General features: G+C 46.9%; 1 protein-coding gene across 2 annotated transcripts in view; it reads right to left on the bottom strand.

Annotated features, from left to right (window-relative positions):
• The window catches only part of UBE2Q2 (ubiquitin conjugating enzyme E2 Q2), a 1419211-nt gene that overhangs the window by 653557 nt on the left and 740327 nt on the right, over positions 1–25327 (bottom strand). For both annotated transcript variants that reach the window (XM_069624339.1, XM_069624340.1), the window contains exon 8: positions 9143–9233. In XM_069624339.1, the coding sequence (XP_069480440.1) occupies positions 9143–9233 (91 nt within the window). The remainder of the gene's footprint in view (positions 1–9142; positions 9234–25327) is intronic.

The raw sequence follows: 25327 nt of genomic DNA, 5'->3' as shown, positions 1-25327 counted from the left end.
CCAAAATGGAGCACCCTTCATCAGATTGCCTTCGACGGCCCACTCCAGAAGATACTGTGCGACCGAGGGTGAAATCTGAACGGGATACGACATCCTGCCGGAGAACTGTGACCACTGCATCTTGAGTGCCCACTGCAGAGATCGCATCGGCAGCCTGGCCTCTGGCACCACAAAAATGCAGGATGCCATGAGGCTGAGCAACCTCAAGAACTTGAATGCCTGGACACGTTGAAACTTGTCGACCATCTGCAGAATGTGATGAGCCCTCACCTGGGGAGGCGAACACAGCCCCGGGGATGTATCGAGCACTGCTCCGATGTACTGGAGCCGCTGGGTAGGTGTCAAATGGGACTTCTTTAAATTGAGGGAAAAGCCCAGCTTGTGAAGGGAGTGGCAGGTGACGGACAGATGATCCAGTGCTTGCTCGGGAGAACACGCCATGATCAACCAATCGTCCAGGTAGGGGTAGACGTGAATCCCCCTTTCCTGATATATGCAGCCACCACCATGAGCTTGGTGAAGACCCTTGGGGTCGAGGTCAATCCGAACGGCAGGACCCTAAACTGAAAATGCGAGTCGCCAACAGCGAACCTCAGGTACTTCCTGTGTTTTGGATGAATCCGCACATGAAAGTAAACATCCTTGAGGTCTAGAGAGACCAACCAATCTTGCAGTTGAAGGGCCTGGAGGACTTGAGAAAGAGTTACCATCTTGAACTTGTCCTTCCTGAGTCCATGATGGGTCTCAATCCCCAGTCTTTCTTCGGGATCAAAAAATAGGGGGAATACTATCCCTTGTTCCTCTCCCAGCTACAGGCACCAGTTCTATGACGCCTTTCTCCAGGAGGGAAAGTATTTTCTGCGCAAGGAGCAGATCAGGACGCTTCAAAGAGCTTCCCCGGTGGATTGTCGCAAGGCCTCTGCCGAAAGGGGAGACAGTAGCCGTGGGTTATGATTTCCAGAACCCACACATCTGAAGTAATGGCACACCATTCTCCAAGATGCTGCGCCAGTCTGCCCCCAACCAGCAAACCATGGGACATGGCCTCATGACTTCGTGGACGCGGCTGCGGCAGTGCTTGAGGGCAAAGAGGCAACTGTCCGAGCGGCTTTGGCACCTCGAGTAACTTGCTTTCCACCTCTGGTACTCCTACAGTAGGCCCTTTGACTGGCAGCTCCCCTCGATCTACCAAAAGGAAGAGTAGTACCGAAAGGAACCTCCCCTCCATTGCTGTCCCCTAGGACGAAAAGGCGGAGGTTGACGTACTGCAGCGCTCAAAGACTTTGCTGCAGCTTTGGAGGTCTGCAACCACTCAAGGCTCTCGTCAACCTTGCTGCCAAAAAGATGGCCACCATCAAAGGGCATGCTGAGAAGCCGGAATTGCACATCAGGAGCAAAACTCGACTTCCGCAACCACGCAAACCTATGTATCGCGGTGCTCGCCGCCATGGATCGGCTGACACAGTCTGCCATGTCCAGAACCGACTGAACGGATTCACACATAGCATCCTTGCCATCTTGCACGAGGGCTAGAAAACTATCCCGTTCTTCTCCTTCGGGAATATGCTCAGCCGCCAAAGATGCAAAAGTGTGAGTGAATCTTGTCAAGGCACAAACAGAGTTGGCTGCCATTAAAGCCATACCCCCCCCAGAAGAAAATACCTTCTTCGCCCAGCCATCAATGCGCTTGTCGTCCCCATCAGGAGGCATGGTAGGGTATGCAGCCTGCTTCGCTGGGGCGTAGCGCCTGCCCCACCAAACTCTCCGGAGTAGGGTGCGTTGACAAGTAGCAGGGGTCACCACTGGCTGGGCGATATTTTTTCAGAAGCAAGTTACTCACTGCCAGGAGACTCTCCGGAGCAGCCCAAGCCGTCGCCACCCATCTTTGCAACGCCATATGAAATGGCAACACCGGGTCAGTGGGTGGACCTTGGTCCAGGATGTCCGTCAGATCATCCTGAAGAAAATCAACAGAAGGAGCAGACCACCCCAAGTACTCACCCTCGACATGAGACGCCTATACGAGGATTCGGCATGCGTTCCAGGCTCAGGCCTGCCAAACTCAACCTCTGTGTCAAGACCACTGACGTCATGTAAAGATTGATGGAGATCTTCCATTTGACTATGACCAGACAACAGGTCATCAGGAACTTCAGGAGACAACCCTCTCCTCATCAGACCCTTCCTCCACCTCTGAAATATACTCCAAGGGTTGGAACAAATCCACCATGGGAGGAGGAACAGAGTAGGGCTCAAAAACAGACCTCAGATTTACTGAGAGCCTTTCTTAGAGCTTCCACAGCCCTCCGGGCACCTCCGGTAAACTCTCCTCAAAAGGCGCCGAGAACCAATGGAATCGGTGTCTATGTCGACCGAGGCGCCGGCGACGACAACTGCTTCGAGGCCGGAGCTCCGAGAGTGTCCCTCGACAGACACAGCACCGTCGATGCCTCCTTAGAAGGCCTCACAGGCTCCGACGGTCTCGACAGCGTCGAGGACTGGGACCTAGACCTGGCACAGCTATGGGGATCAACCTTGTCCGATCGGGACCTCGATGGCTCCCGATGATCGCGCTGACCGCCGAGGGCGTGCGAGTGGTGGCTCTAGGTCGTTCCTTGCCAGCTTCTCTCAAAGGAGCGGACGGAACGGTGCCCTGCGGTTTGGAAATCGCCATCATCTGCTGGCGGAATGCGTCCCATTCGGCCGGCGATGAATACTTGGTGGGACAAGTCACCCACCGTCTGGCGGAGTCCTCCGACGAGAACGGGCAAGGCGACCGGTGACAGCGCTTCCGTGAATGCCTAGAAGAGGCAGAGGAATGGCAGGACCCACTCCGAGACGGAGACCCCCTGGACTTACGCCGACGCAGAGTCACCCCTCGAGTCGTCGGTCGAAAGACCAGCAGGTTTCGATTTACAGGTTTCAGAAACCCTACCTACCGACAATTTCTTCCACTCCCGCAAGGCCTTCGATGTCAGGGAGTGGCAGTCACAGTCGTCGGTGGCGTGGCTTTCGCCGAGGCACCAGAGGCAGACGTCGTGCAGGTCCGTGATGGACATTTTGGAACTGCAGTCCCAACACTTTTTAAAGCCCGACTTCGGGGTAAAAGACAACATCATGATTCAAAGTAGAAGAACCAAGGCACGCCGAGATTCCGAAGCAAACACGTTAACGGAAAAAACGTAACTGAGGCTACGGGCGTCATGCGTCCTAGATATAACATCCGGTGACGTAGACCATCACTGGAGGCCCTCGAGGGAAAGCGTATCAACTTCATCGACGCAGTACGCCTAAAAAGTTTTCCAAAGCAGCACAACTCTGGTCCTTACTGTCAAAGAGGTGGAATACGTCGGAGGACACAATCCCTTCGGAATGTTATTTTACAAAAATGCTGCTGAGATTTCAGGATTGCGCCCATTATGACAAACAGGCACAATCCTGAAAGTGCACTGTCGTGCACTACGAGGAAGCTCAGGCCCACTTGAAAATACTGGTGAAGCCTGGGCATACTGATTTGGCGCAGTGAATCCTGCTTTTTAGCACATTTACTCTGCCAAGTTCGGAATCTGGCCATGAGAGTGTTCGAATAGCTTTATAGACTTGCAGCTCGGGCCGTACCGGCTGTTATGGTCCCTCATACCTTTGCTCGGGCCATTAACTCGGTCTTCAGGGCCCATAACGCCCGGTACAGCCCTTGCTGCAAGTCTATAAAGCTATATTAAACAGGAACACATTGTTGGTAAGTGAAAATTTGAGAAATTCTTTGGTTATTACCAAATGCAAGTAAAAGGAAGCCTAAGCCTTGGTGCATGTGTGGTCAAAGGCTTTGAGAGCCAACGCATGGTCAATGGAGGCAGACCGAGCCTTAACACTGGGGGTCAATAGCAGGTATCCTGGTTTCCAAATCGTGTCTTGAAGAATTAGGAGGGTATGTGTCATGTCACTAAGGTAGTTTGGGATTTTCGGTACTTCATCAATTAATATATTTTGCAATTGGTTCTGTTACCCATCCAATGCCACTCAGAATTTGTCTTCCTTCTGGGATAAGAGTGAAGACCTAGTGTACCTTGGGCAGGAACTAAATCGCAGGCATTCGTGGGGGAACAGAAATGTGAGTTCTTCATCGGTTTGGAGCCCATGTTTGTGCCATTTGGTTAGGAGTTCCTTAGATCGCCTTAAGATTGTGGTGGTAGGGTTTGAAGCTAGGATTTCATAACAGTCAGGGTTTCCAAATGTGTTGTGGCCATTTTAACGTAGTCCGGCCCATCTAGCATGACTGTTTCCGTCTTTGTCCGCATCTTTGATGATTATGCCTGTTCAATCTGAGTTTGTTGAAGGCTCACAGCTCATCTGAGTTGAGGTTGGAGGGTGTTCTGGTTCTGTTCCATCTTGTGGCATCCTCAAGCTTGCGTAGGTCACATGAGACTGTTTTGTGGAATATGTCAATTGCATTGTCTCCTTGTAGGATTGGCGTAAATCTCGACTTCTTTTTAAGTTCCGGGATGCTCAGAGTTTGTACCTCTATATCAAGGTCTTTAAGGATCTCTTTAGGATCTGTTAACAAAGTCATCTTCATTTTCCAAGTTAACAAGCAGGTGTGTCTGTTCTAGGTTTGTTAAGCTGACATTGCTAATTCTTGCAGTTTCTTTTTTTTAAGTTTGTTTTCTCATATTTGAATAAGTCACTGTGAGCTTCAATAAGGTAGGTTGAGCTGGTAGGTGCAAAAGATAGCCCTTTATTGAGCATAGTTATTTCAGAAGGTGAGAGAACCTGTTTGGACAGGTTGAGGACCAGGTTTATAAGTGCTGTTCTCTCTGTTGAAGCTGAGCTCAGCATCTTTTTAGTCTTAAGGCTATTTCTGAGACTGTGCTTCTTGCTGCATCCTCTCTTGCCTCTTGGTTTGCTCTTCTGGTTTCGGTTGATTCCACCAAGGGGTTCTGGAAAAGTACACATTTTTAGTTTTGGTCTCTGGTTCCTTTCTTGTACCTTTTGATTTGGTCTAAAAAATAGTAACCTTTTGTTGGGTTTGCATTTGGTTCTAGTACTGGCTACTGTGAGTATCTCCTAGCGGATTGTGTTGCTTGGGTGTCTGTGATGGTATCTGGTTCAATGTCGACATCAGAGCTGGCCGGAAAGCTGTTTGGTGTGCTCTCTCTTGATGAGGTTTTGCAATGTTCATCAAATTTTGGCTGGAACGTAAAGCCAGTCATTCCTTTATTCACCAACTCTGGAGAATTTTCGGCATTTTCTCAACTCAACGTCATCTTTGTGTTATCGTACATGGTTTTGTAATACCCACCCAGGGCACTGCACACACTACCCGCTGCATCCCTACTTGCCCTTCATTGCTTGAATAAACCTCTTTTGGTAACCCCTAACTCCACATTGTAACACAATGAGCCCGGTTCCAGGGTCTCGCTTCGTGCCCAACCAATTACAGTGCAGATACCAAGCGTCCAAAACATTACTCCTTACACACTACAAAACCTGAAACTCAAGATGGCGGTCAGGATTGAAACATCACTGACCGCTAATCTGGATTGCAGAAGCCTTGCTGGCCCCAATGTTAAGTGTGCACCGCAGCTGGTGCTGCTCACATCTCATCCCTGCAACTAATCCCACCTCCCTTACAGTCTGCATTTCCTCTTCTTTTACTTTCTTCTTTACGCTCTAACAACGGGGTGCTCTAGCCGCCACAAACTCTAGCTCATGCAATCCTGCGACCCTGCCTCGCTATCCTCCTTCATCCACCTCAGGCCAACACTGACGGCCGCTGTGCTCAAAACATCGCTTTGCAGCCTCCCTGCACACCTGGCCTCCAAGACACATTGGATTCTCCGCAACTGGCTGCCGGAGGCCTCCCAATGGGTGTTGGTTACGTTTACCTCACACAGCCAGCACGCCAACCCTGACCCTCCACAATGTGTTGTCCCCTTCACACCGGGTCTTCTCCGCATGGGGTACCCGGCGAATCCTTAACACAAAAAATGTATTTAAAAGGTCTTGTTCACCCCCCACCCCTTTGCCCACCCGGACAGTACAACCTTCAACATTAGCTTAGGACGGCGGCCCACCTACACAGCCATGTGCAGCACTGGCCCTCATTTTACCACAGACGCCTGGGCACCATGCTAATAAGACCCCCCAAAACCATATTTAACTTTTCTGGGATCTACCCCCAACCGCTCTCTCCAAAATACCAAATTGCTTGGCTATCCAGGAGCCTCTGAAAAATATACAATTCCACTGTCCCCTTCTCTCACAGCTTGCTAAACAGCAGAACCACCAACATTGGAGCTCCTCATCCAGCATATATGCTTAGAACCTCATACAACAGGTAAGCTATAACCCAAAGCCCGTTTCCTGAAGAGCCATACAGCAGCCCCACATACCATCTGGTTGCAATATACTATTAACCGACCACTCTGCTTTTTCTCCTCCCTTGTGGCATTTTCTGTTTGACGTAAGAACTATCTAATTTACAATGACTGTATAAATACTTACTTGGTGCTCTATATATTCAACCCAAATGGACAAAATATTTAATATCCAGCGCCGAGTGCACGTGGATCTTACAAACCTTTTCCAACCATTAACTTGGACAGAAGAGCATTGTCCCTCAAGAACCCATCAACTGGCAGCAGGATTCACTACTTAAACTACCACAACCAGTGCAGTAATCTAGCTTTCCTAGTGCTTTAACCCCTACCTTGATACTTTCATAGTGTTTTCTTTTTTATAGTCCACTTTTGCATTTTACCACTTAAGACCAGAGTACCATATACTCAAACAGCACCAGTGATTTTTCACCTGTCTGTTGGCCAACTTGTAGCTTAACCGTCTTCCTAGCCTAGAGGCAAAGTGGCGGTGTGTGTGGCCAGATGTTGGGGGCTGGGTCTGCCTGGAACCAGTCCACATCTAAGCCAGGTGTCTGTTGCTGGGCAGATCAAAGGCCAAAGGCTGTCCAGGATTGGATAGCCCCCTACAGTTTGAATGGTGCAGATTCTTGCCATTGGTGGACCAGGGGTAAACTCTGCACAGATCCTGGATAAAAGGAGGACTCCTGCAGCCATTCTTCAGATCATCATTGGAGCCAAAACCGCTACGAAGGATTGCAGCAGACAGAAGATACAGAACTTGTTGAAAGATTGCCAGCAGCCCTTTCTTCACATGCCCAGTTCTCTGCAGATCTCTTGAAAACCTTAATCGGTGCTTCGACCCCTGGACCAAGGAGAACAACCAGTCCCAACCTGTGCTCGAAGATGCAGCTGCTAGAAGCACTCAACAATCCCGGAACCATCCTGTGGGTTAGCCTGATGTACTGCTGGGCTACCTAAAAACCAAAAGGCAGAAGTGGAGCCAGATATTCTGAGAAACCCATTCTCTCACCACTACCCTCCCGCCCGAAGCCACCCACCCACCCACATCCACCCCCATCTCCATCTCCACCGTAGAGATGATTCAGGCACTCCCCAACTCTACCTTGCCTGGTCATGATCGGTGGACTTCTGCCCAAGCTCCACCCGCCACTTTCCCTCCCGAATAACTTCTAGCATGATGTGTTTGGGAGAGCCCCTAAACTACAATTACTTAACTTGAATTATTTTAGGTGCATTACATCTGGAACCTTTACTCATCTATTTGCTTTGCCAATACCTGTTATATGACTTAAGACTCCACTCCCTACACAGGGACCTACCGGGAACATTGACTTTTAGAGTCACCATGCCTACCTACCTGGTAAGGATGGACTGGACTGCTTAAGTTATACAAGTCTTTTAATTAAGAGGCAGGGTACATGTTTTTATGATTGCATTTCACCATTTTCTCCACTTAACAGTCTATAGTTTTACTTGTGGCAAATATCTTCAACTACCGCTACTGTTTTAAGCGTAAAGTATAGATATCACTTTAAGATCATCTGTATTATCTATATATACACACATGTTTAAGGGGGTTAAAGGATACATACCTTATAATTTACCTGCTTCGAGAGTAAAAAGTCTAATCAAATTGTTTTGTGCTTCTGTGTTGCTTCAATTGCCATGTGTAGTTCAGTGTATTATGACAACAGCCCCAGAACTCCCGAAGGATAGACCTAGGTGTCAATTACTCAGTTCATCAACTGGGCGGCTGATTAGGACGCTGCTGCAGGGCTGAATCTGAAACGCCATCTCAACACCCACCTACGTAGAACAGGCAGCTCTGAATGGCTAGACAGCGGGTGTCAACCATCACCAACTCACCCTCTCTTCCAACCAGGACCACCTAGATGAACGCTGCTCCAGTTGCAGTAGTACAAGGTCTACAATACTTTCCAACTATTACACCCAGCCAATCCCATACTCCAGAAGAGCTTTAGTCCAAAGACTCATGGACACAGTAGTAAAAGCACACTAGCCACCAGCTAAGAAAGGAATCAACAATGAAACACTCAAACGCTAAACAGACACACAGACACTGACACAGTGACAGTCCCTAGGCTATGATAGCTCCCTATTTCTATGATTTTTTGAAGTATGGGTTAACCTTTCCCATGGTGTGCTTAAGGTTGGGGAATGGGGTTTTGACGAGGGATATGTTAAACTCTTTGCATCCTAAAAGCAGGTTATCTCCTAGATTGGGTAAACTCCCTGGACTTGAAGGGGACTCTGCAGCTCCCACCCAGTACCACAGGCAGGTAGTTTACAGCTGTAGCAAAAATTCCCTAGCAAACAAGCTTTTTGGGCTGCAGAGTAAATTTCATTCCTTGGGGCAGAGTTGGGTATCCGATTTCCTCAAACATTCTAGACGATTTCAATGTTCATAAATCAGTGCGTTTACGGATGGGGTGGTGAAATGGTAGTTACAACCCCATTAGACATGCCTTCTGCTGACCTGAACTAAGATTCCACATTCAGAACATTGGAAGGGAATTTAATTCAATAAGAGTATTTGTTTTTAAAACATTAAGTGTCAGGCAATGGAGGATTTATTGTCCAAATTGTAACTAATCCAAGACTCAACCCTATACTGATAAGAAACACAACTTGGTCAAATCAATTACAGAAAAATAGCCTGCTATATTCATTAACTATCAAAATCAAACAGGATAATGAACTTTTACAACTTCACAATTTTTAGAAGTTAGTTAAGCCCTTACCTTAAAGGAGAAGTTCAGTAAAATACACTCTATGCCTTCTTTTTCCTTTAGAACCAAGAGGTCACTATGTAATGGGCTGTCAGGATCTACCCTGATGAGAAAATAGACAATTAATCATTATTTTGTTTACCTTACAAATGATAACAATTTTTGCGAGAAATTACATGGATGTGAGCTACCCTTGATATATACACTCAGATACCTACCAACTAGACTGGTTTTTAACAAGCATCGACAGGCCATCGGTCTAATTTCAATTTTATAGTTGAATAATGCTGCACGTGTGAAGCATAAACATCAAGTGAAGGGGTTGTAGGATTGCATTTCATATGCTGTCCCATGAGGAGTTGACTGATCACAACAGGGCAGATGGCAGGAACCTGAAGTGCAGTCTTGAGGAATAATCAACTTTCGTAAATGGGAAGCGCAGATAACAAAAGGTAAAGCCATTGTAACTGGTATGTCATCCTTTTCTCCAAGTCATGACTCAAAGTCTGCTTTCATTCCATATGGCAATCTTCTGTTCAGCTCACTTTTGGTAGTTCAGACTCAAAATACATACTAGCGAACATAATCATAAAAAGAACAAATTACTTACCTCTCATAATGCACCTTGATGGATGTTGCTCCCACAGATTCCTCATCTTTGATAACCCCATCTGCAGCGCAGCTGTTCAGAACCTTTCTGCCATAAAGGGGCACGAGACTCTGCACGCCGCCTCTACGCACTGGATGACTGGCATTATATATGGAGACGGGGCACCCTTTGAATTCAGTTCCACCCTTTTTCTCAAGCACTGGGGTGGAAAAACCGTGCATCCAAATGTGTGCGAGCTATTCGCAGATAGGGAAGGCAATTAACATCTGTTCTTCTAGTGGATTACCTCCTCCCACAGATTCTTTCCTCATCTTTGACAGACTCCTAAAGCAGTACTATGATCGGGAAGAGGGACGAGAGCTGGGGCACACCTAAACCAGAAAGATCTAGAGGACCCTACCAAAACTAACAACCTTTTCTGACTGGGTATCCCGACAATGCCTGCCGAATGTGTGCAGCAAGGCACACGTAGCCACCTGGCAAATGTTCAGAACAGGGACAACTCTCTGCAGGGCAGCAGTGGCAGCCAGTCCTCCAGTAGAATTAGCTCTAAACCATCGAAACAAATCCTTACCCACCAGATCGTAGCATTCTGAGATGCAAAGAATGATCCACTGTGACAGGGTCCGTTTGGTCACAGACCTGTTAGGACGGGCACCAACATAACCCACAAAGCTGGTAATCTTGCCAGATGTCCCTCAACCAATATATGTAGAAGCGGAGGGCCCACATGGGGTCCAGCCGATGGAATCGTTCCTCTGCCTTAAAAGGGTGGGACAGAGGAAAAAACACAAAGATGGATCTTTTGAGAGAGATGAAACTCAGACCACCTTTGGGAGGAAGGCCTCACTCAAGATAAACTTCTCTTTGGAGAAAACCAAATAGCGAAGTTTAACAGACAACGCCTGGAGTAACTTTAATTACTCATATGTCCCCGTCCCTCCATCGTTGTGGCCGATTCTTCTGAATAAGAAACACAGGGAGCTGTGATCAACCTGCTTCATATCTAGGACGAAGCAAAAAGGTTCTTCAGAACCACTTGACCAAACTCTGCATCACGCCTGGAGCTTGTGTCCAGTGAGTAGTGCTCAACAAAGGCCGATGGAGTGGCCCACGTAGCCACCTTGCTAATAACATCCCAAGAAGCACGCCTCTGGAAAGCAACTGCCATGGCCTTGGCTCTGACCGCATGAGCATGAATCCCATCAGGAACTGAATTGCCCATGGCCGTATACGCCTCTAAAATGGCCTGAACCATCCAAAGGGCGATGGAAGCCTTAGAAGCCTGAGAACCAGGATAGGAGCCCCCAAAAGTCACACACAATGCCTCAGACTTCCTGAAGGATTTCACCCGAGAAAGATAAACTTGAGGAGCCTCTTGAAGTCCAGAGAATGAGAGCCCTTTCAGCCTCTGACGGTGGGTTCGGGAAGAACACTGGTAGACGGATCTCTTGATTCCGGTGAAATGGAGAGACCATCTTGGGCAAGCAATGTGGGTGAGTGCGCAAGATGACCTTGTCATGAAACGTGGTCAAGGGCTTGCACAAAGACAACGCCTACATCTCACTAACCCTGCATGCAGAGTTGAGAGCCACCAATAAAACAGTCTTTATAGTCACCGAGCGAATGTCCACAGAAGCCATCGGCTCGAAAGGCTTGCAGTGCAAAGCCGGCAGAAGCACATTGAGGTCCCAAACCGGATGTGTATGCTTCGGAGGAAAAAGCCTAGACAACCCCTTGAGGTGGGCCTTAAAACCGATGGCAGCCAAATACATGCAGCAAATATCCACCTGCAATCCAGAGCGAGCCAAGCGTGCTGAAAATGTCAGTACATCAAACAGAAGCCAGATGACATGAGACCCTGGTTGCAAGCCCAATGGCAGAATCTAGTCAATTTGCTCTTTTACTGGGACCGAGTTGAGGGCCTCCTGGCCTGCTGAATGATGTCCCAGTTGTCATCCAAAAAATGGACATGCTGAAGCCTCAGCTGATCAGGAACCAGGCAACCAGGGCCAGTTTGGCCAGGTTTGGATGTTCCACTGGCGCACTGTGCTCAGCCAGCAAGCCCAAGCTGGGTATCAGAAGATGGATGGGACACTGGGAGCACAACTGCAGCAGATCTGAAAACCAGGGTCTCGAAGGCCAGTCGGGGGCAACCAGGATGCGGCTGCAACCACAGAGGACTGGAACTTCGGGAGGGTCCGTTGGAGCAGAGGGGTGAGCAGGAACGCGTCATACATGCGGCTGTGCCAACAGATCTGGAAGGGGTCTCCCAGTGACCCCAGACCACAGCCTGCCCATGAAGCAAACTGGGGGAAGTTGGCATTCTGGGGGGGATGTGAACAAATCCAGTCGCTGATTAGTGGCACAAATGCCTTGAGAGCCAGAACCACTGCCCGGAGCTCGGGCAGATTGAATGCAGGAGGGCTTCCATACTGGACTACGCTCCAAGAATCGCATGACGCTAAAGAGTAGCCACCCCCCATCCCGAAAGAGGAGTCAGTCGTCACCATGAGGGAAGGCTCCAGTCGAGTGAAGAGGACTCCCACTGAAATATTGCCATTCATCAGGGAATATCGTGTAAAAGGAGCGGTAGAACTGAGATCCTGTCCGTCTGAGATACCGTCTCCTGATCCCAACTGGCTGCCAGGTGGAGCTGGAGGCACCTCAGCTTGAGACTTGCGCGTGCTGAACAGTCACAGTCGAGTTGACCAGAAAGTGCCCCACTGCCTTGTGGCGGGGGGGGGGGGAGCATCAAACTCGGATGTGGGGGAACATCCTCTGAACGGTAGTGTCCCAAAGCGCCCCAAGGAAGACCAGATCCTGAGACAGTTATAATAAAGGTTTCCTCAGGGTGAGGGAAAACCCCAGCTGATGAAAGGTAACCGCCGATCTCTGGCAGGAGTGCACCACCGCCTCGGGTGACCCCCCCCCTCCCCAACCAGTCAATCAAGATAAGGGTACAAGGTGATGAACCTCCAAGCAGAGGAGGCCCACCACTGCATTCATCAGCTTTACAAAGACACAAGAAGGCGAGTTCAGACCGAAGGGCAGCACTTTGTACTGGAAGTGGTACGACAATCGTGAACCGTAGAAACTTCCGATTCGGCCCATATATGGGTAGATGCAGGTACGCATCCTTGAGGTCAAGGGAACACATCGAGTCCCTTACACACAGACTCGACTATGTGCAGGAGTAATCATCTTGAAGCGTTCCAGCCGTAAAGACTGGTTTAGAAATGACAGGTCTAGGACTTCCCTCAGGCCAACCTGGTTGTTCTTGGGTACTGCAAAAATCCTGGAATAGTATCTGAATCCTCTGTCTGCAAGAGGAACTGGTCCTATCGCCTGCATATCCAACAGAGGCAGGATCTCCTGTAAAAGTGCCAGGGACCCGATCTGACGAAGAGGAGGAGAGGATGATTGAGGCCAAGGAAGAGGAAGTCAAACTTGTGAAGACTACAAATTGGAGCCACAGGTTACTGAAGACACATACAGGTGTCCTGGAACAGTCTCAAATGGTCCCCCGCAGGCGAGCTGTGTTCCTCGACCCATACGTCACTGCTTCTTGGCGTCAGAGGCAGGGGCAGAGAAGGGGGCGGAAAAACCTACACAACATCCTCTGCTGCTTCCTACTGTGGTCGCTGGGTGACATATCAGGCCCCCGCGTACCGCAATCTCTGAACCCCTGAACCCGGAGAATGTGCCTGGGGTTTGAACTCAGCCCTGCCCTGGGATGGAGGGAAGGATTTCTGATCCGGCTTTGTCAGGATGGCCAAGGACTTGGCGGTTTGAGTGGAGGTAGTGTTCTTCGTCAATTCATCAACAGTGGACGCAAGAAAAAGGTCCACACCCTAGAAGGGCATATCTAGGATCAGCTCCTGCAGGTCCGATTAAAACTTTGCACATGCATCCAGGTCATCATCCTCATCTCGACCCCAAGACACAGCCCTCTGCTGGTTGTGCCAATGTGGGAGACTGAAGACTCCATGAGGTGCTGTGCAAAAGCCCAAGCATCTGCCAGACGGGCCTTGAAGGAGGCGTGTTTGTCCAAAGGGCAGTCGGGCAGAAATCCCCTGAGCTTTAGCCACAGCTTCTGTTTAGCCGCAGCCAAGATGGTGTCTGCGTTGGCCTGTGCAGATGCATCCCCAAGATAGAGTAACATCGCTTTCCAGGGACTAAAGGACTTTTTCCTCCTTGAAGAGGCAACCGGAGGTGGCTCCCGTGGAGGAAGACGACGGTTCAGAATATAAAGAGGCTGCAGCCACCACAGAGGACAGAGGAATGGAGCTGTGGATGGGAGGCAAGGAGGAATGGCTCCCTGTCAGTCAACCTAAGCCTGCTGTCCAACTTCTCCCAGACCTTCTGCGACACATGCAGCACATCCCTCTGAAGGGGAATGCCAGACCGGACTGTGGTGCATTTTCCCAAGACCACTGTGAGCAACACCAACTCTTGGGGAGCTTCCTGAGGCCAACCCCCCCGACCCCCCCCCCCCCCAAGAGCTCCACCAGACCCTGATGGCGAGGGCTCATCATCGTCAACCACAGCAGCCACACCCTTTTTCATATGCTGAGGGGAATCTGGGCCTTGGGACAAAGGTGACAAAAGGTGTCAGAGGTGTCCACCCCCCCCCCCCTGGATCGGAGTCGCAGACAAGTCCAACGGCTGTTGAGGGGGAGATGCTGGCGGTACAGGGGGAGGTGGAGGGGCCGGTACGACCAATAGTGCCTGAACTGGAGGATGGACCTTTGCTGGGAAACAGGAGTATCCGGGGGAGAGGGCCAGGGAGGCACCACCTGGGGGGATAACCTTTCACAATGTGCTTCAGGAGCCCCTTCATTTGAGGGGAACGCACGAGGAAGAGAAAGCGTTCCAAGAAGCGGTCATCACTGGCTGCCGGGTCCCTAGGTCCTGGGCCTGGTGGGTGTAGCTGTAAATCTGCGATGGGTAGATGTACCCCTATGTAGAGCAAAAACCTTCACTGTAGGATGCGCTTCCAGAGGGAAGGGGGCTGGAATCATCCTGCAATGCCCACTCGATGGTTGAAATCACTGGCAGGCCCTGAGCCAGATCCAAGATGGTCACCTGCCTGGCAGGCTCTGCCATTTGCCGCTCTGCCATTTTGAAACCTTGCACCACACCCTGGCAGGGAGGGCGCAGAGGCTCTGAGCCAGGAGAGGACTCCGGCACAGGAGGATACAGCTTGAGTCTGGCACCCGAAGCAGAGGCGTCGACCTCAGATTCCTCTGGTGGGCGCTGAACCCTCAGCTGGACGGCCAGTTATAGAAGAAGACTGGGTAACAGCCTCAGAGCCAGCTCCAATAGGCTGGGATCCCTTGGCACCTGTGCCGGTAGCCATGCTAGATCTAGCCAAGGAACGACTCTTGGAGGTGGCACTCGACAATCCTTTACCCTCTGGGGTAGTAATAGAGGACAAGCCTGATCGTCCTTCCGAGGAAAGCATGGTAGGGCCCCTGAGCCTGGGAGCCAGTAGACTGGAAAGCCTCTCGTCTGTCCCCGGATCACCCTGAGGATCCCCCAGGCTCCTCGAATTGGCAGCTGGTAGCCTTGGAGGCCTCGGCCTGACAGAACTTCAATGCCAGGATCCCTAATCCGTGCGAACTCTGGGGAAGGAGTTTACACACTGGAGAGCTGTGCTGAATAGAAGGCCTACTTTGTCTTGACGAGAGGTCCCAGAGACAAAGTCCTTAAGGTGGAGAGGAGGAGAACTGTGGAAGGTCCCCATCCATTGCGCACAACAAACTATTCTTCAATGCCCTGTGACCGAGCGTGCTGCAGGCTGCACATGAGTCCCAGTGGTGGTCAGGCCCCAAACACTCAAGACGGAGTGCAGGGGGTTTGAAGCCGGGAACGAGCCGACAGGAGAGAAGAGAGACACCCCTTGTATGGGAACGTGGGCAGCAGGTGCTGCCGTATAGCAGAGTCAAAGCAGAGCACAGAAGACTGTGCGTGGCGATGTGCTCCGCAAACTGCCAGTTTGGTTTCCTCTTTGGGAGAGTTGTCAGGAGGAACTGTTAAGAGCTGGTAAGTGTCAGAGGACACTGGGAGACCGGAGCGCTCCGAAGGGACCGAAAAGAAGTAACTTTCCTTGAATACAAGTTAACGCTGCATTTATTCAATGCCGAATTGAAAGAAAGTTATTTGACTGAGCATAAGTAAAATTATGCACCTATTGAATATCGAACTGCAAGAAGAAAAAGTTACTTACCCGTGGTAACTTTCTTTCGACCGATGTTCCCCTCATGTATTCCTCATCTTTGATATACAATATCCAGCTGCTTCAGAAATATTTTTCGGCAGAGAACGCTGTACGTCGATGCAGTCGACTTGATGTCCCTCGAGGGCCTCCACCTCAAGGATGTCATCAAAGGTATATATAGCATGTGCAGCACCAGCTGGCTTCAGTTCGGTTTTTTATTTCAGTAGATGTACCTGCATGAACACGGGTTTGACCGTACTAAGCTATGAAGGAGCTACAGCTTAAATAGCATGTGAAATTCTACACTGGGGTAGGCTAGGAGGGCGATGAGGAATACACATGGGAGGAACATCCAGTTGAAAGAAGGTTACCAGGGGGTAAGTAACTTGTTCTTCGAATGGATTGTGTCCTCCCACGCATTCCTCATCTTTGATAGACTCCCAAAGCAGTGTTAGTTTTGGTGGAGCAAGTGCGAACTTGATCAATGGTTTCCATGGACCACGACTCAGGGAAGAATCAAGGCAGTAATGTTTTGTAAACATGTGCATTGTAGACCACGTAGCGGATTCACAAATGTTTTTGATAGGAACAGCTCTTTGCAGAGCCAGAGAGGTAGCCATGCTCCTGGTGGAATGGGCCCTCAAGCCTTCTGGGGGATCTTTGCCCGCCAGCCTGTAGCATTCTGAAGTTGCTAGAATAATCCACCTGGATATGGTCTGCTTCATCACAGCCAGACACATTTTGAGACCTGTATAACCTAGAAAAAGTTGATCTAGACGAAGTTTGGACAATGTAGAAATGTAGAAGCTTAGAGCTATATGTGGATCTCATCTGTGCAACCTCTCTTCCCCCCATGCCAGGATGAGGTGGAAGGTAGAAAGTGGGTAATACAATTTTGTGTCCTCCATGAAAATCCGAAATGATCCTAGGCAAAAAATTATAAGTTACTCACTGTAGTGACTAACATACTCCTAGTCCATAGTCCCCTTTCCTCCATACTGTATGGGGCGTCCCTCGCTAAGGACGGGAGACAGAACCTTTTTCACCAGAAAAATCATCTTTCCTTTAAATTTAGATGCGTGTGGGGGCGCAGCCCTGGGAGCATGCGCTCCCCTGCTTCTGCCCACCGGTGCCACTTAGTCCGCTTTGACATGTCCACAATATTAACATTGCCTAATGACACCAGTTTTATTAGGGGGGGGGGGGATGGTGCGACGTATGGAGGAAAGGGGACTATGGACTAAGAGTACGTTAGTCACTACGGTGAGTAACTTATAATTACTCCCATCCCCTTTCCTCCATACTGTATGGGCAAGTACAACTGAATGTAGCCCCAGGGTGGAGAGGTGCTCTCTTAAGAAATCAAGTTCCTTAACACTGCCTCACCAAATGCCGCGTCCGACATGGAATCGGCATCCAAGCAGAAGTGCTTGCAGAAGGCTGAGGGCATAGCCCATGTAGCCGCGTTGCTGATAACCTGCCACGGGACAAGCCTCTGGAAAGCAACCACTGTGGCTTTAGCTCTGATTGTGTGGGCCGCATATTTGCTGGAAGAGGTTTGTGCTGCCCCTCGTAAGCCTCTTTGATGGCCGTAACCATCCATCTTGCTATGGAAGCCTTTGAGGCTTGAAAGACAGGCTTTGAGCCACCAAAGGTGACAAAGAGCGTCTGATTTACGGAGGCTCTTGGTCCTGTCCAGGCAGTATCTCAACGCACGCCTCGCGTTCAGACATTGCAAGACCCTTTGAGCATTGTCTTTAGGATCAGAAAAGAAAGTAAGTAAAACAATCTCCTCGTTTAGACGGAAGGAAGAGGCTACTTTAGGTAGGAATGCAGGGTGTGTTCTCTAGACCAAAGGTAAGGTAATGCCTGCCAATCTGCGCTACCCCAACCAAACAGTAATCTGAGGTTAGTTTGGTACCAAAAAGTTTTCACAATGCCACACTCTCGTGGGTTATACAGCAAGTATTTTTAATTTATAAAAGCAAAGAAACACTACACGCCAACACGTGTTTCAGCCCTCTCTGGGCCGTCCTCAGGGCGTATGCACATAACAAATTAAGTGTAGCTGTTCAATAAGCATGTCGAAATACATTTATCAAATGTAGGACCAGAGTGATGAAACAGCCATAATTACAATATTCAGTAGAATTACAGTTATTTACATAGATCATGAATTCAATTTAATAAGGTGGGAGACAAAAAGAAAGAGTGTAGGGAGAGAGAGGAGAGGAAGAGAAAACAAAGCGTTAAAATTAAGATTGAGCATTGTTATTAATGATTGTACTTTGAATATTAGTTTGTGCTAACAACCTATAATTACTAAGTTGCCACATACTATGCACTGGATTGAGTTAAAGAATATTATTCTAATTCGGTCAGGTCGTTACACCAAAGAGACAGCAAAAGGTCAAATGGTATGCTGTACCTTAATATGGTTCGCATTGCCCGATAAGTCACCTTTGTAGGGTCGGTTAGTTCGAGTCGGGAGATGGCTGCAGTAAATATACATATAAGCATATTTAACATTCTATAGGATACTAAGAGTTCCAATAGATAATTTAATCTAATGAGTGTACTCAAGCAAGTATCAACTTGTAATGTTAAAGGTTGCTTACCACTGGTAACAGTGCTGGAGAGCGTAAATGCGGAACAGGCAGTGTGCTACTGCAAGTCTAATATCCGTAAAATACGAGCGTCATCTATTCCAAAAGGAAAGGGGGATATTATTATGGGAAGCTGGTAGTACTAGTTTGTCGTGATAAACCCATATCTCTTAACAAAGACAAAAACAAATATAGAGCGTTTACCATAACACGCCTGAATGCGTTCCTGCACGGTAGTTTCTGCCGGCAGGCAGTGGTTCTCTGAGCAAAGTAAGGGTGTGGCTGGTCAAGCCAATAGCTGTGCTGCTTTTGCTAAAGAGTACGGTCATGTGACCGGACTGAATTCCTGTTGCTTAGTAACTAAGTGAAGGAAAGCTTGGTGATCTGAACTACACGTAAGTGTAATCATTCTGTTTGTAAATCATTCAAAGAGAGCCTGAGCTTTTATGATTAAGCTAACGTTAACATATACGATAAGAGGTTACTAAACTACAATTACCAGTGTCAGTCGTGTACTTCGCTAATGTGCTGCTTGTACTAAAGGAGAGTGTGATCATGTGTCCGGACTGAAACCCTGTTGCTTAGTAACTGAAGGCAAGAATGCTTAGTGAGCGGGACTGCACTTGGGTGCGGTTATTCTGTGTAAAAGTCATTCAAAGAGAGTCTGAACTTAAGCGGTATTAGAAAATGTTGACATATGCTGCAATGTGCGCTGACAACGTTATGGAGCTATAATTACCTATATAGTCATATGGTTAGCTATAGTTATGAGAAGCAAATTGGAACATCTTGTTTGTTTGATATCTATAAACAGTCATATGAGGTATAATATCATTCCTGTACGTATTAAGACAATTAGTTAAAGTAGCAGTTCCTATGGTCCATACTAATCAAATACCTTAAGTAGGTCATCCATGAATTGTCGTTCTAATAACGAAGTCAGAAACAGCAATGTGATTGATAGTGTATAGTCTACAGTATTTTTAAAACCGCTTAGACTAAGATAGAGTTAAAAAATAACATGTTATGGTATCCCATATTGTAATGGGTATGTGTTTAGCTGCCAAGTACAAATAAAAGATTGATGCCCAGTGGATAGCATGGGACTAATGTTAAGAATTAGACCTTTTGATGGCCTCTAAGGTGTAACAACTCGTTTGAGATCTTGGTATGTAATGACACTCATTAGTACCAAGGTAGACTATAGTTAGATCACAGAAAAACATTGAGTTCATGTTCTTGGTTGAGTCCCATTTGAATACATCTTAATCTGCATATCATGCGGGCCTCCGCTTGTCGAAGAAGAAGTTGTCTGTTACCACCTCTGGCATGAGGTTTGATGTGTTGCAGTCCAACAAATCTGATTTCACTCTTGTGCGCCATTTGATGTTCTTGTTGCCAGTGGGCTGCCAAAGGTAACTTGACATCTTGACTATTGAGGTTTGCTAGATGTTCTCTGATTCTGATCCTTAGTTCCCTGATGGTACTGCCCACATAGACTTTCTTACATACACAGATGATACCATACACTATATATTTAGAACGACAGTTGAAGTCCTTGATTTTCGTACTCAAATTACCGTGACAGATGAATTCTTTGGTGGGTGCCAAAGCATATTGACAAAAATTACAGGTCCCACATTTGTGGAACCCAACAGGTGTGTGACTTTGCGTCAGCCAATTCTGCTGTCTGCTGAAACCAGGTTGCATAAAGGAGGGACATTATAGATTTCTAAGTGTTGGTGCTCTGGAAAAGATTATTCTCGGTTTTTCTGTAATGTAGGTTTCCAAGTCTGGATCAAGTTGTAAAATATTCCAATGTTTATTAAGAATGTGGTAAATGAATTTGGAATCACTACAATATTTCGTGATAAAGTTCACATATAATGGAAACCGCTCAGATTTTTTGCTTTTGGACTGGGTGAGTAGTGATGGTCTTGTAACCTTTTTCACACTCTTGAGTGCATGGTCGATATTAAATTTGGTATAGCCTCTTTCTTGGAACCTGGTTCCTATAGACTTACATTCTGCCATAAAGTGCGAATCTTCGCTACAGTTCCTCCTTGCTCTAAGCAACTCTCCTCGAGGAATATTTTCAATGCAATTTCTTCTGTGGCTACTCTTGGCATGTAAGATAGAGTTAACTGCTGTGGTTTTCCGAAAGGTACTGGTTTGCAAAGTGTCATTTGTTATGTATATTCTAAGGTCCAAGAACTCTATTTCAGTGGTATCAATTTTGCCTGTGAACTGTATTCCAAATTGATTGTGATTGAGATATTGCATAAACGATTGAAACTGCTCAGTTGTGCCTGCCCAGATTGCAAAAATATCATCGATATATCTTTTCCAGACCGGAATGAGGTCTATAAATGGGTTGTTTAGAAAAATGTGTGAGTCTTCAAAGAATGCCATACAAAGGTTTGCCAATGCTGGGGCATATATTGCGCCCATAGCAATGCCCTTTGTTTGAGTATAGTAGTCTTCATTAAATATGAATTGGTTGTGACTAAGGGTAAAATCAACAAAGCTTTTAAGCATTTGTACATGTGCTGCATGTGAAGCAGAATGCAGTCTAAAGGAATGGTCCAGAGTTTTAATAGCTAATGCATGTTCAATTGATGTATACAGGGCAGTAACATCTAGGGTAACTAGCTGATAATGTGATTCCCAAGAGATGTTATTGAGGATCTGTAAGATATGAGTCGTATCTTTCAAAAAGGCAGGAATTTTAGGTACAAGATCCTTAATGCAGGAATCAATATAGGTTGCTAAGTTCTCTGTGGCACCTCCTTGTCCGCTCATTATCGGTCTCACTGAAGGAAGGTTATCAAATTGTTTATGTATCTTGGGTAATAGATACAGAGTAGGCACGAGTGGAGTAGTATTGGTGAGAAACTGTTTCTCTTCATCCGTTAGCATCCCTTGTTGATACCATTCTTGAATCAAAGTTTTTAGCTCTTGAACTGTCTGTAATGTCGGATTGTTCTTAAGTTTAAGATAGCATCCTGGTGTATTTAGGTGATCTTGAGCCATTTTGATATAATCTAGTTTGTTCAGAATAACAATATTGCCCCCTTTGTCCGCCTCCTTAATCACTATTGTATTGTCATTTGATAATTCCTGAAGAGCTTGTTGTTTGCTAGTGGATAAGTGGATAAGTTGGCTTGCTTACTGAAGAAGCCTTTGTATTGGCCATCAAAAAAAGAGCAAGACCTTGCCTCTGATTGGGAAGCCAATCTTACGGCGAGTTCAGAGAACATGATGAAAATTCTTGTATGCCATGCAGAGAGAGAACACACAAGAACAAACACTGAAATGGATCGGATCCAAAAAGATTACAGAAATGCCTAATCCAGCAACCTCTAAGGAAAACATTTTTGAGAAAATGCATAACATTTTAGAAGAGTATCAAGATGATATAAAAATGAGGAAGTTCAGAAAGTTTTATCGTGATGAACGTGACTATATTAACGATAGAGTTTACACATTTCAGGCCAAATATGATGGAGACCAAACACACATAAAAACCCCCAATGTATCACCGGTTACATCAGATCTTGACTCTGATCAGGAACCAATAGCAACAAGTTCAGGAGGGTTAGAAACTGTAGATGAGGCCCTTTCCGTTGAGGAAAAACGTCATAACAGAAGAGGCTTTATGGCAGAAATTAAAAGATTTAAAAAGGGCAACGCTCAAAATCCCAACACTTATTACAAGAACGTACGTTTTCAGCAATCTTTCCCTTTAGGCCCAAATACTATAACCAACCCTACAACTTCAGAGGAGGAAGAGGAAGAGGAGCCAAGAGCAGAGGGAACCGGAGACATAAGGAAAAGATTCACCAGATCAAGTCTCAAACCATCCAAACCCAGACCAATTCTCAAAACTTAGTCATTAATCTCTCGACCAAACAACTTTCATCGCAACAAATCAATGTTCTCAACTATGGCCTCTCCTTTGCACCTAGCACCAAAGCTGATATGACCGAGGTCCAAATTGATCTGTATAAATTCATCAGGAAACTCAAATTGAAAAAATATTTTCACAATAAACCCATTTACTATCAACAACAAGCAATACTACCACCTATCAGCAGCAAGAGTATACAGGAGATTGAAAATGTTCACCTTTTGGCGAACCTTACCACAGACGACACGTTATCAATTAGAGATATCCAAAGAGATTTAGGGATACATCAACGCAACATGGATATTGTGGAACACAAGAATAGATCCAAATTCATGCCCCCAAATGTAGGAGATAACATTATAGATGTATTCTACAGGTCTATTACCAGGGATATTCACCAATATATTGATGGCCAATACAAAGGCTTCTTCAGTAAGCAAGCCAACTTATCCACTAGCGAACAACAAGCTCTTCAGGAATTATCAAATGACAATACAATAGTGATTAAGGAGGCGGACAAAGGGGGCAATATTGTTATTCTGAACAAACTAGATTATATCAAAATGGCTCAAGATCACCTAAATACACCAGGATGCTATTTTAAACTTAAGAACAATCCGATATTACAGACAGTTCAAGAGCTAAAAACTTTGATTCAAGAATGGTATCAACAAGGGATGCTAACGGATGAAGAGAAACAGTTTCTCACCAATACTACTCCACTCGTGCCTACTCTGTATCTATTACCCAAGATACATAAACAATTTGATAACCTTCCTTCAGTGAGACCGATAATGAACGGACAAGAAGGTGCCACAGAGAACTTAGCAACCTATATTGATTCCTGCATTAAGGATCTTGTACCTAAAATTCCTGCCTTTTTGAAAGATACGACTCATATCTTACAGATCCTCAATAACATCTCTTGGGAATCACATTATCAGCTAGTTACCCTAGATGTTACTGCCCTGTATACATCAATTGAACATGCAATTAGCTATTAAAACTCTGGACCATTCCTTTAGACTGCATTCTGCTTCACATGCAGCACATGTACAAATGCTTAAAAGCTTTGTTGATTTTACCCTTAGTCACAACCAATTCATATTTAATGAAGACTACTATACTCAAACAAAGGGCATTGCTATGGGCGCAAAATATGCCCCAGCATTGGCAAACCTTTTTATGGCATTCTTTGAAGACTCACACATTTTTCTAAACAACCCATTTATAGACCTCATTCCGGTCTGGAAAAGATATATCGATGATATTTTTGCAATCTGGGCAGGCACAACTGAGCAGTTTCAATCGTTTATGCAATATCTCAATCACAATCAATTTGGAATAGAGTTCACAGGCAAAATTGATACCACTGAAATAGAGTTCTTGGACCTTAGAATATACATAACAAATGACACTTTGCAAACCAGTACCTTTCGGAAAACCACAGCAGTTAACTCTATCATACATGCCAAGAGTAGCCACAGAAGAAATTGCATTGAAAATATGTAACGCTCACCTGATTCTCGCAGAGGCGCCGGTCTTGACTGGGCGACTACCGTATCTTCAAAGATGATGTGTAGCACCCGGTTGGCTCTTTGGGCTGGACCTCTGTGCACTGTATGCCTGACGTGTAGAGTAAGATGTCTGCAGATAGAAAATATGGGGTTAATGAACTGGGGTTATTGGGGTGTCCCTATCTCTTTCCTCTTCTCCTCTCCTGTAGACCCCCAAAAGGTTAACGCTCTCACCTTAGGTAAGTGAATGCCGAGCTCTCCATCTGCCTCGGGGCAGGGTGCTGTAACCAGTTTCTTCACTGGATAGGTAGCGCAGGCCTCTTGACTTCAGAGGACTGCTGTCCGTCGTTTACTGCACGAACGGTAAGTTTCGAGTCATTCAAATGTCTTTAAAGTCTTTAGTAATGATGTCTCTTGTTTTGCAGGGTTCCGGCGATGGCGGATGACGGGCTGAAGTGAGTTGAAGATGGAGCCCGTGTGATGAATAGAAGCGCCTGGAAGCACGTAAGTAAGCGCTTGTTGCCTGCTTCACTATGCGCTCTAACTGTCTTTTTATTTTGCAGGTACGAGTTCGGAGCGGCTGCAGGGTGCTGGAATACCCACTGGATTAGATGTGGAAAGGAGTAATGGCACGTGAGTATTAAAGTTCCCCAATGTCTTTAAACGCACCTTGTTTTGTCTTTCAGATGCGGGATGCAGCGCCGAAGGCCTCCGGAGCGTGCGAAGAGTTGGTAAGCCTTTGCCTTTCAGATGCCGGAATGCTAACCTGTTCTTTCTTGTCTTTATAGGTGTTGCTGAAGACTGGATTCAGAATGGTAAGCCTTTGCCTTTCAGATGCCGGAATGCTAACCTGTTCTTTCTTGTCTTTATAGGTGTTGCTGAAGACTGGATTCAGGATGGTAAGCCTTTTTCCTTAGGCCCAGGACCGGATGCAGAAGACACGATGAGCGTTCTGCTGCAGAGGTTGCAGAATAACGCAAAGCAAGATTCATCCACCGGGTGTGGTTTAAATAGCCTCCTGTAGTGCTTAGGTATCTCCTTCCACAGCCACGCCTAAGTAAGAAAAGAGTTCCTGGTAAGAAAAGAGTTCCTGCCTTCCAGAAGAGTTCCAGTGTTCTGAATCTAGGGAGTGGCTCCAGCCCCACCCAACAGGAAAAGTAGTTCCAAACAGAAGAGGATCAGAGGCTCAACTGGCAGGCAAGTAAGCAGCATGGTCTGCTGAAGGTAAGTCCACCCAAGCATTATGAGCCCGGCGCTTCCAGCGCTGGGACTGGGCATATTTATGAGCCTGGTGCCACTGGCGCCAGGACTGGGTCCAAAAGGTCCCAATT

This window comes from Ambystoma mexicanum, chromosome 11 (assembly GCF_040938575.1).
Source record: "Ambystoma mexicanum isolate Mex_15411 chromosome 11, UKY_AmexF1_1, whole genome shotgun sequence".
NCBI lineage: Eukaryota > Metazoa > Chordata > Amphibia > Caudata > Ambystomatidae > Ambystoma > Ambystoma mexicanum.
Note: the sequence above shows the minus strand (reverse complement) of the source record. Positions and strands in the feature narration are given on the sequence as shown.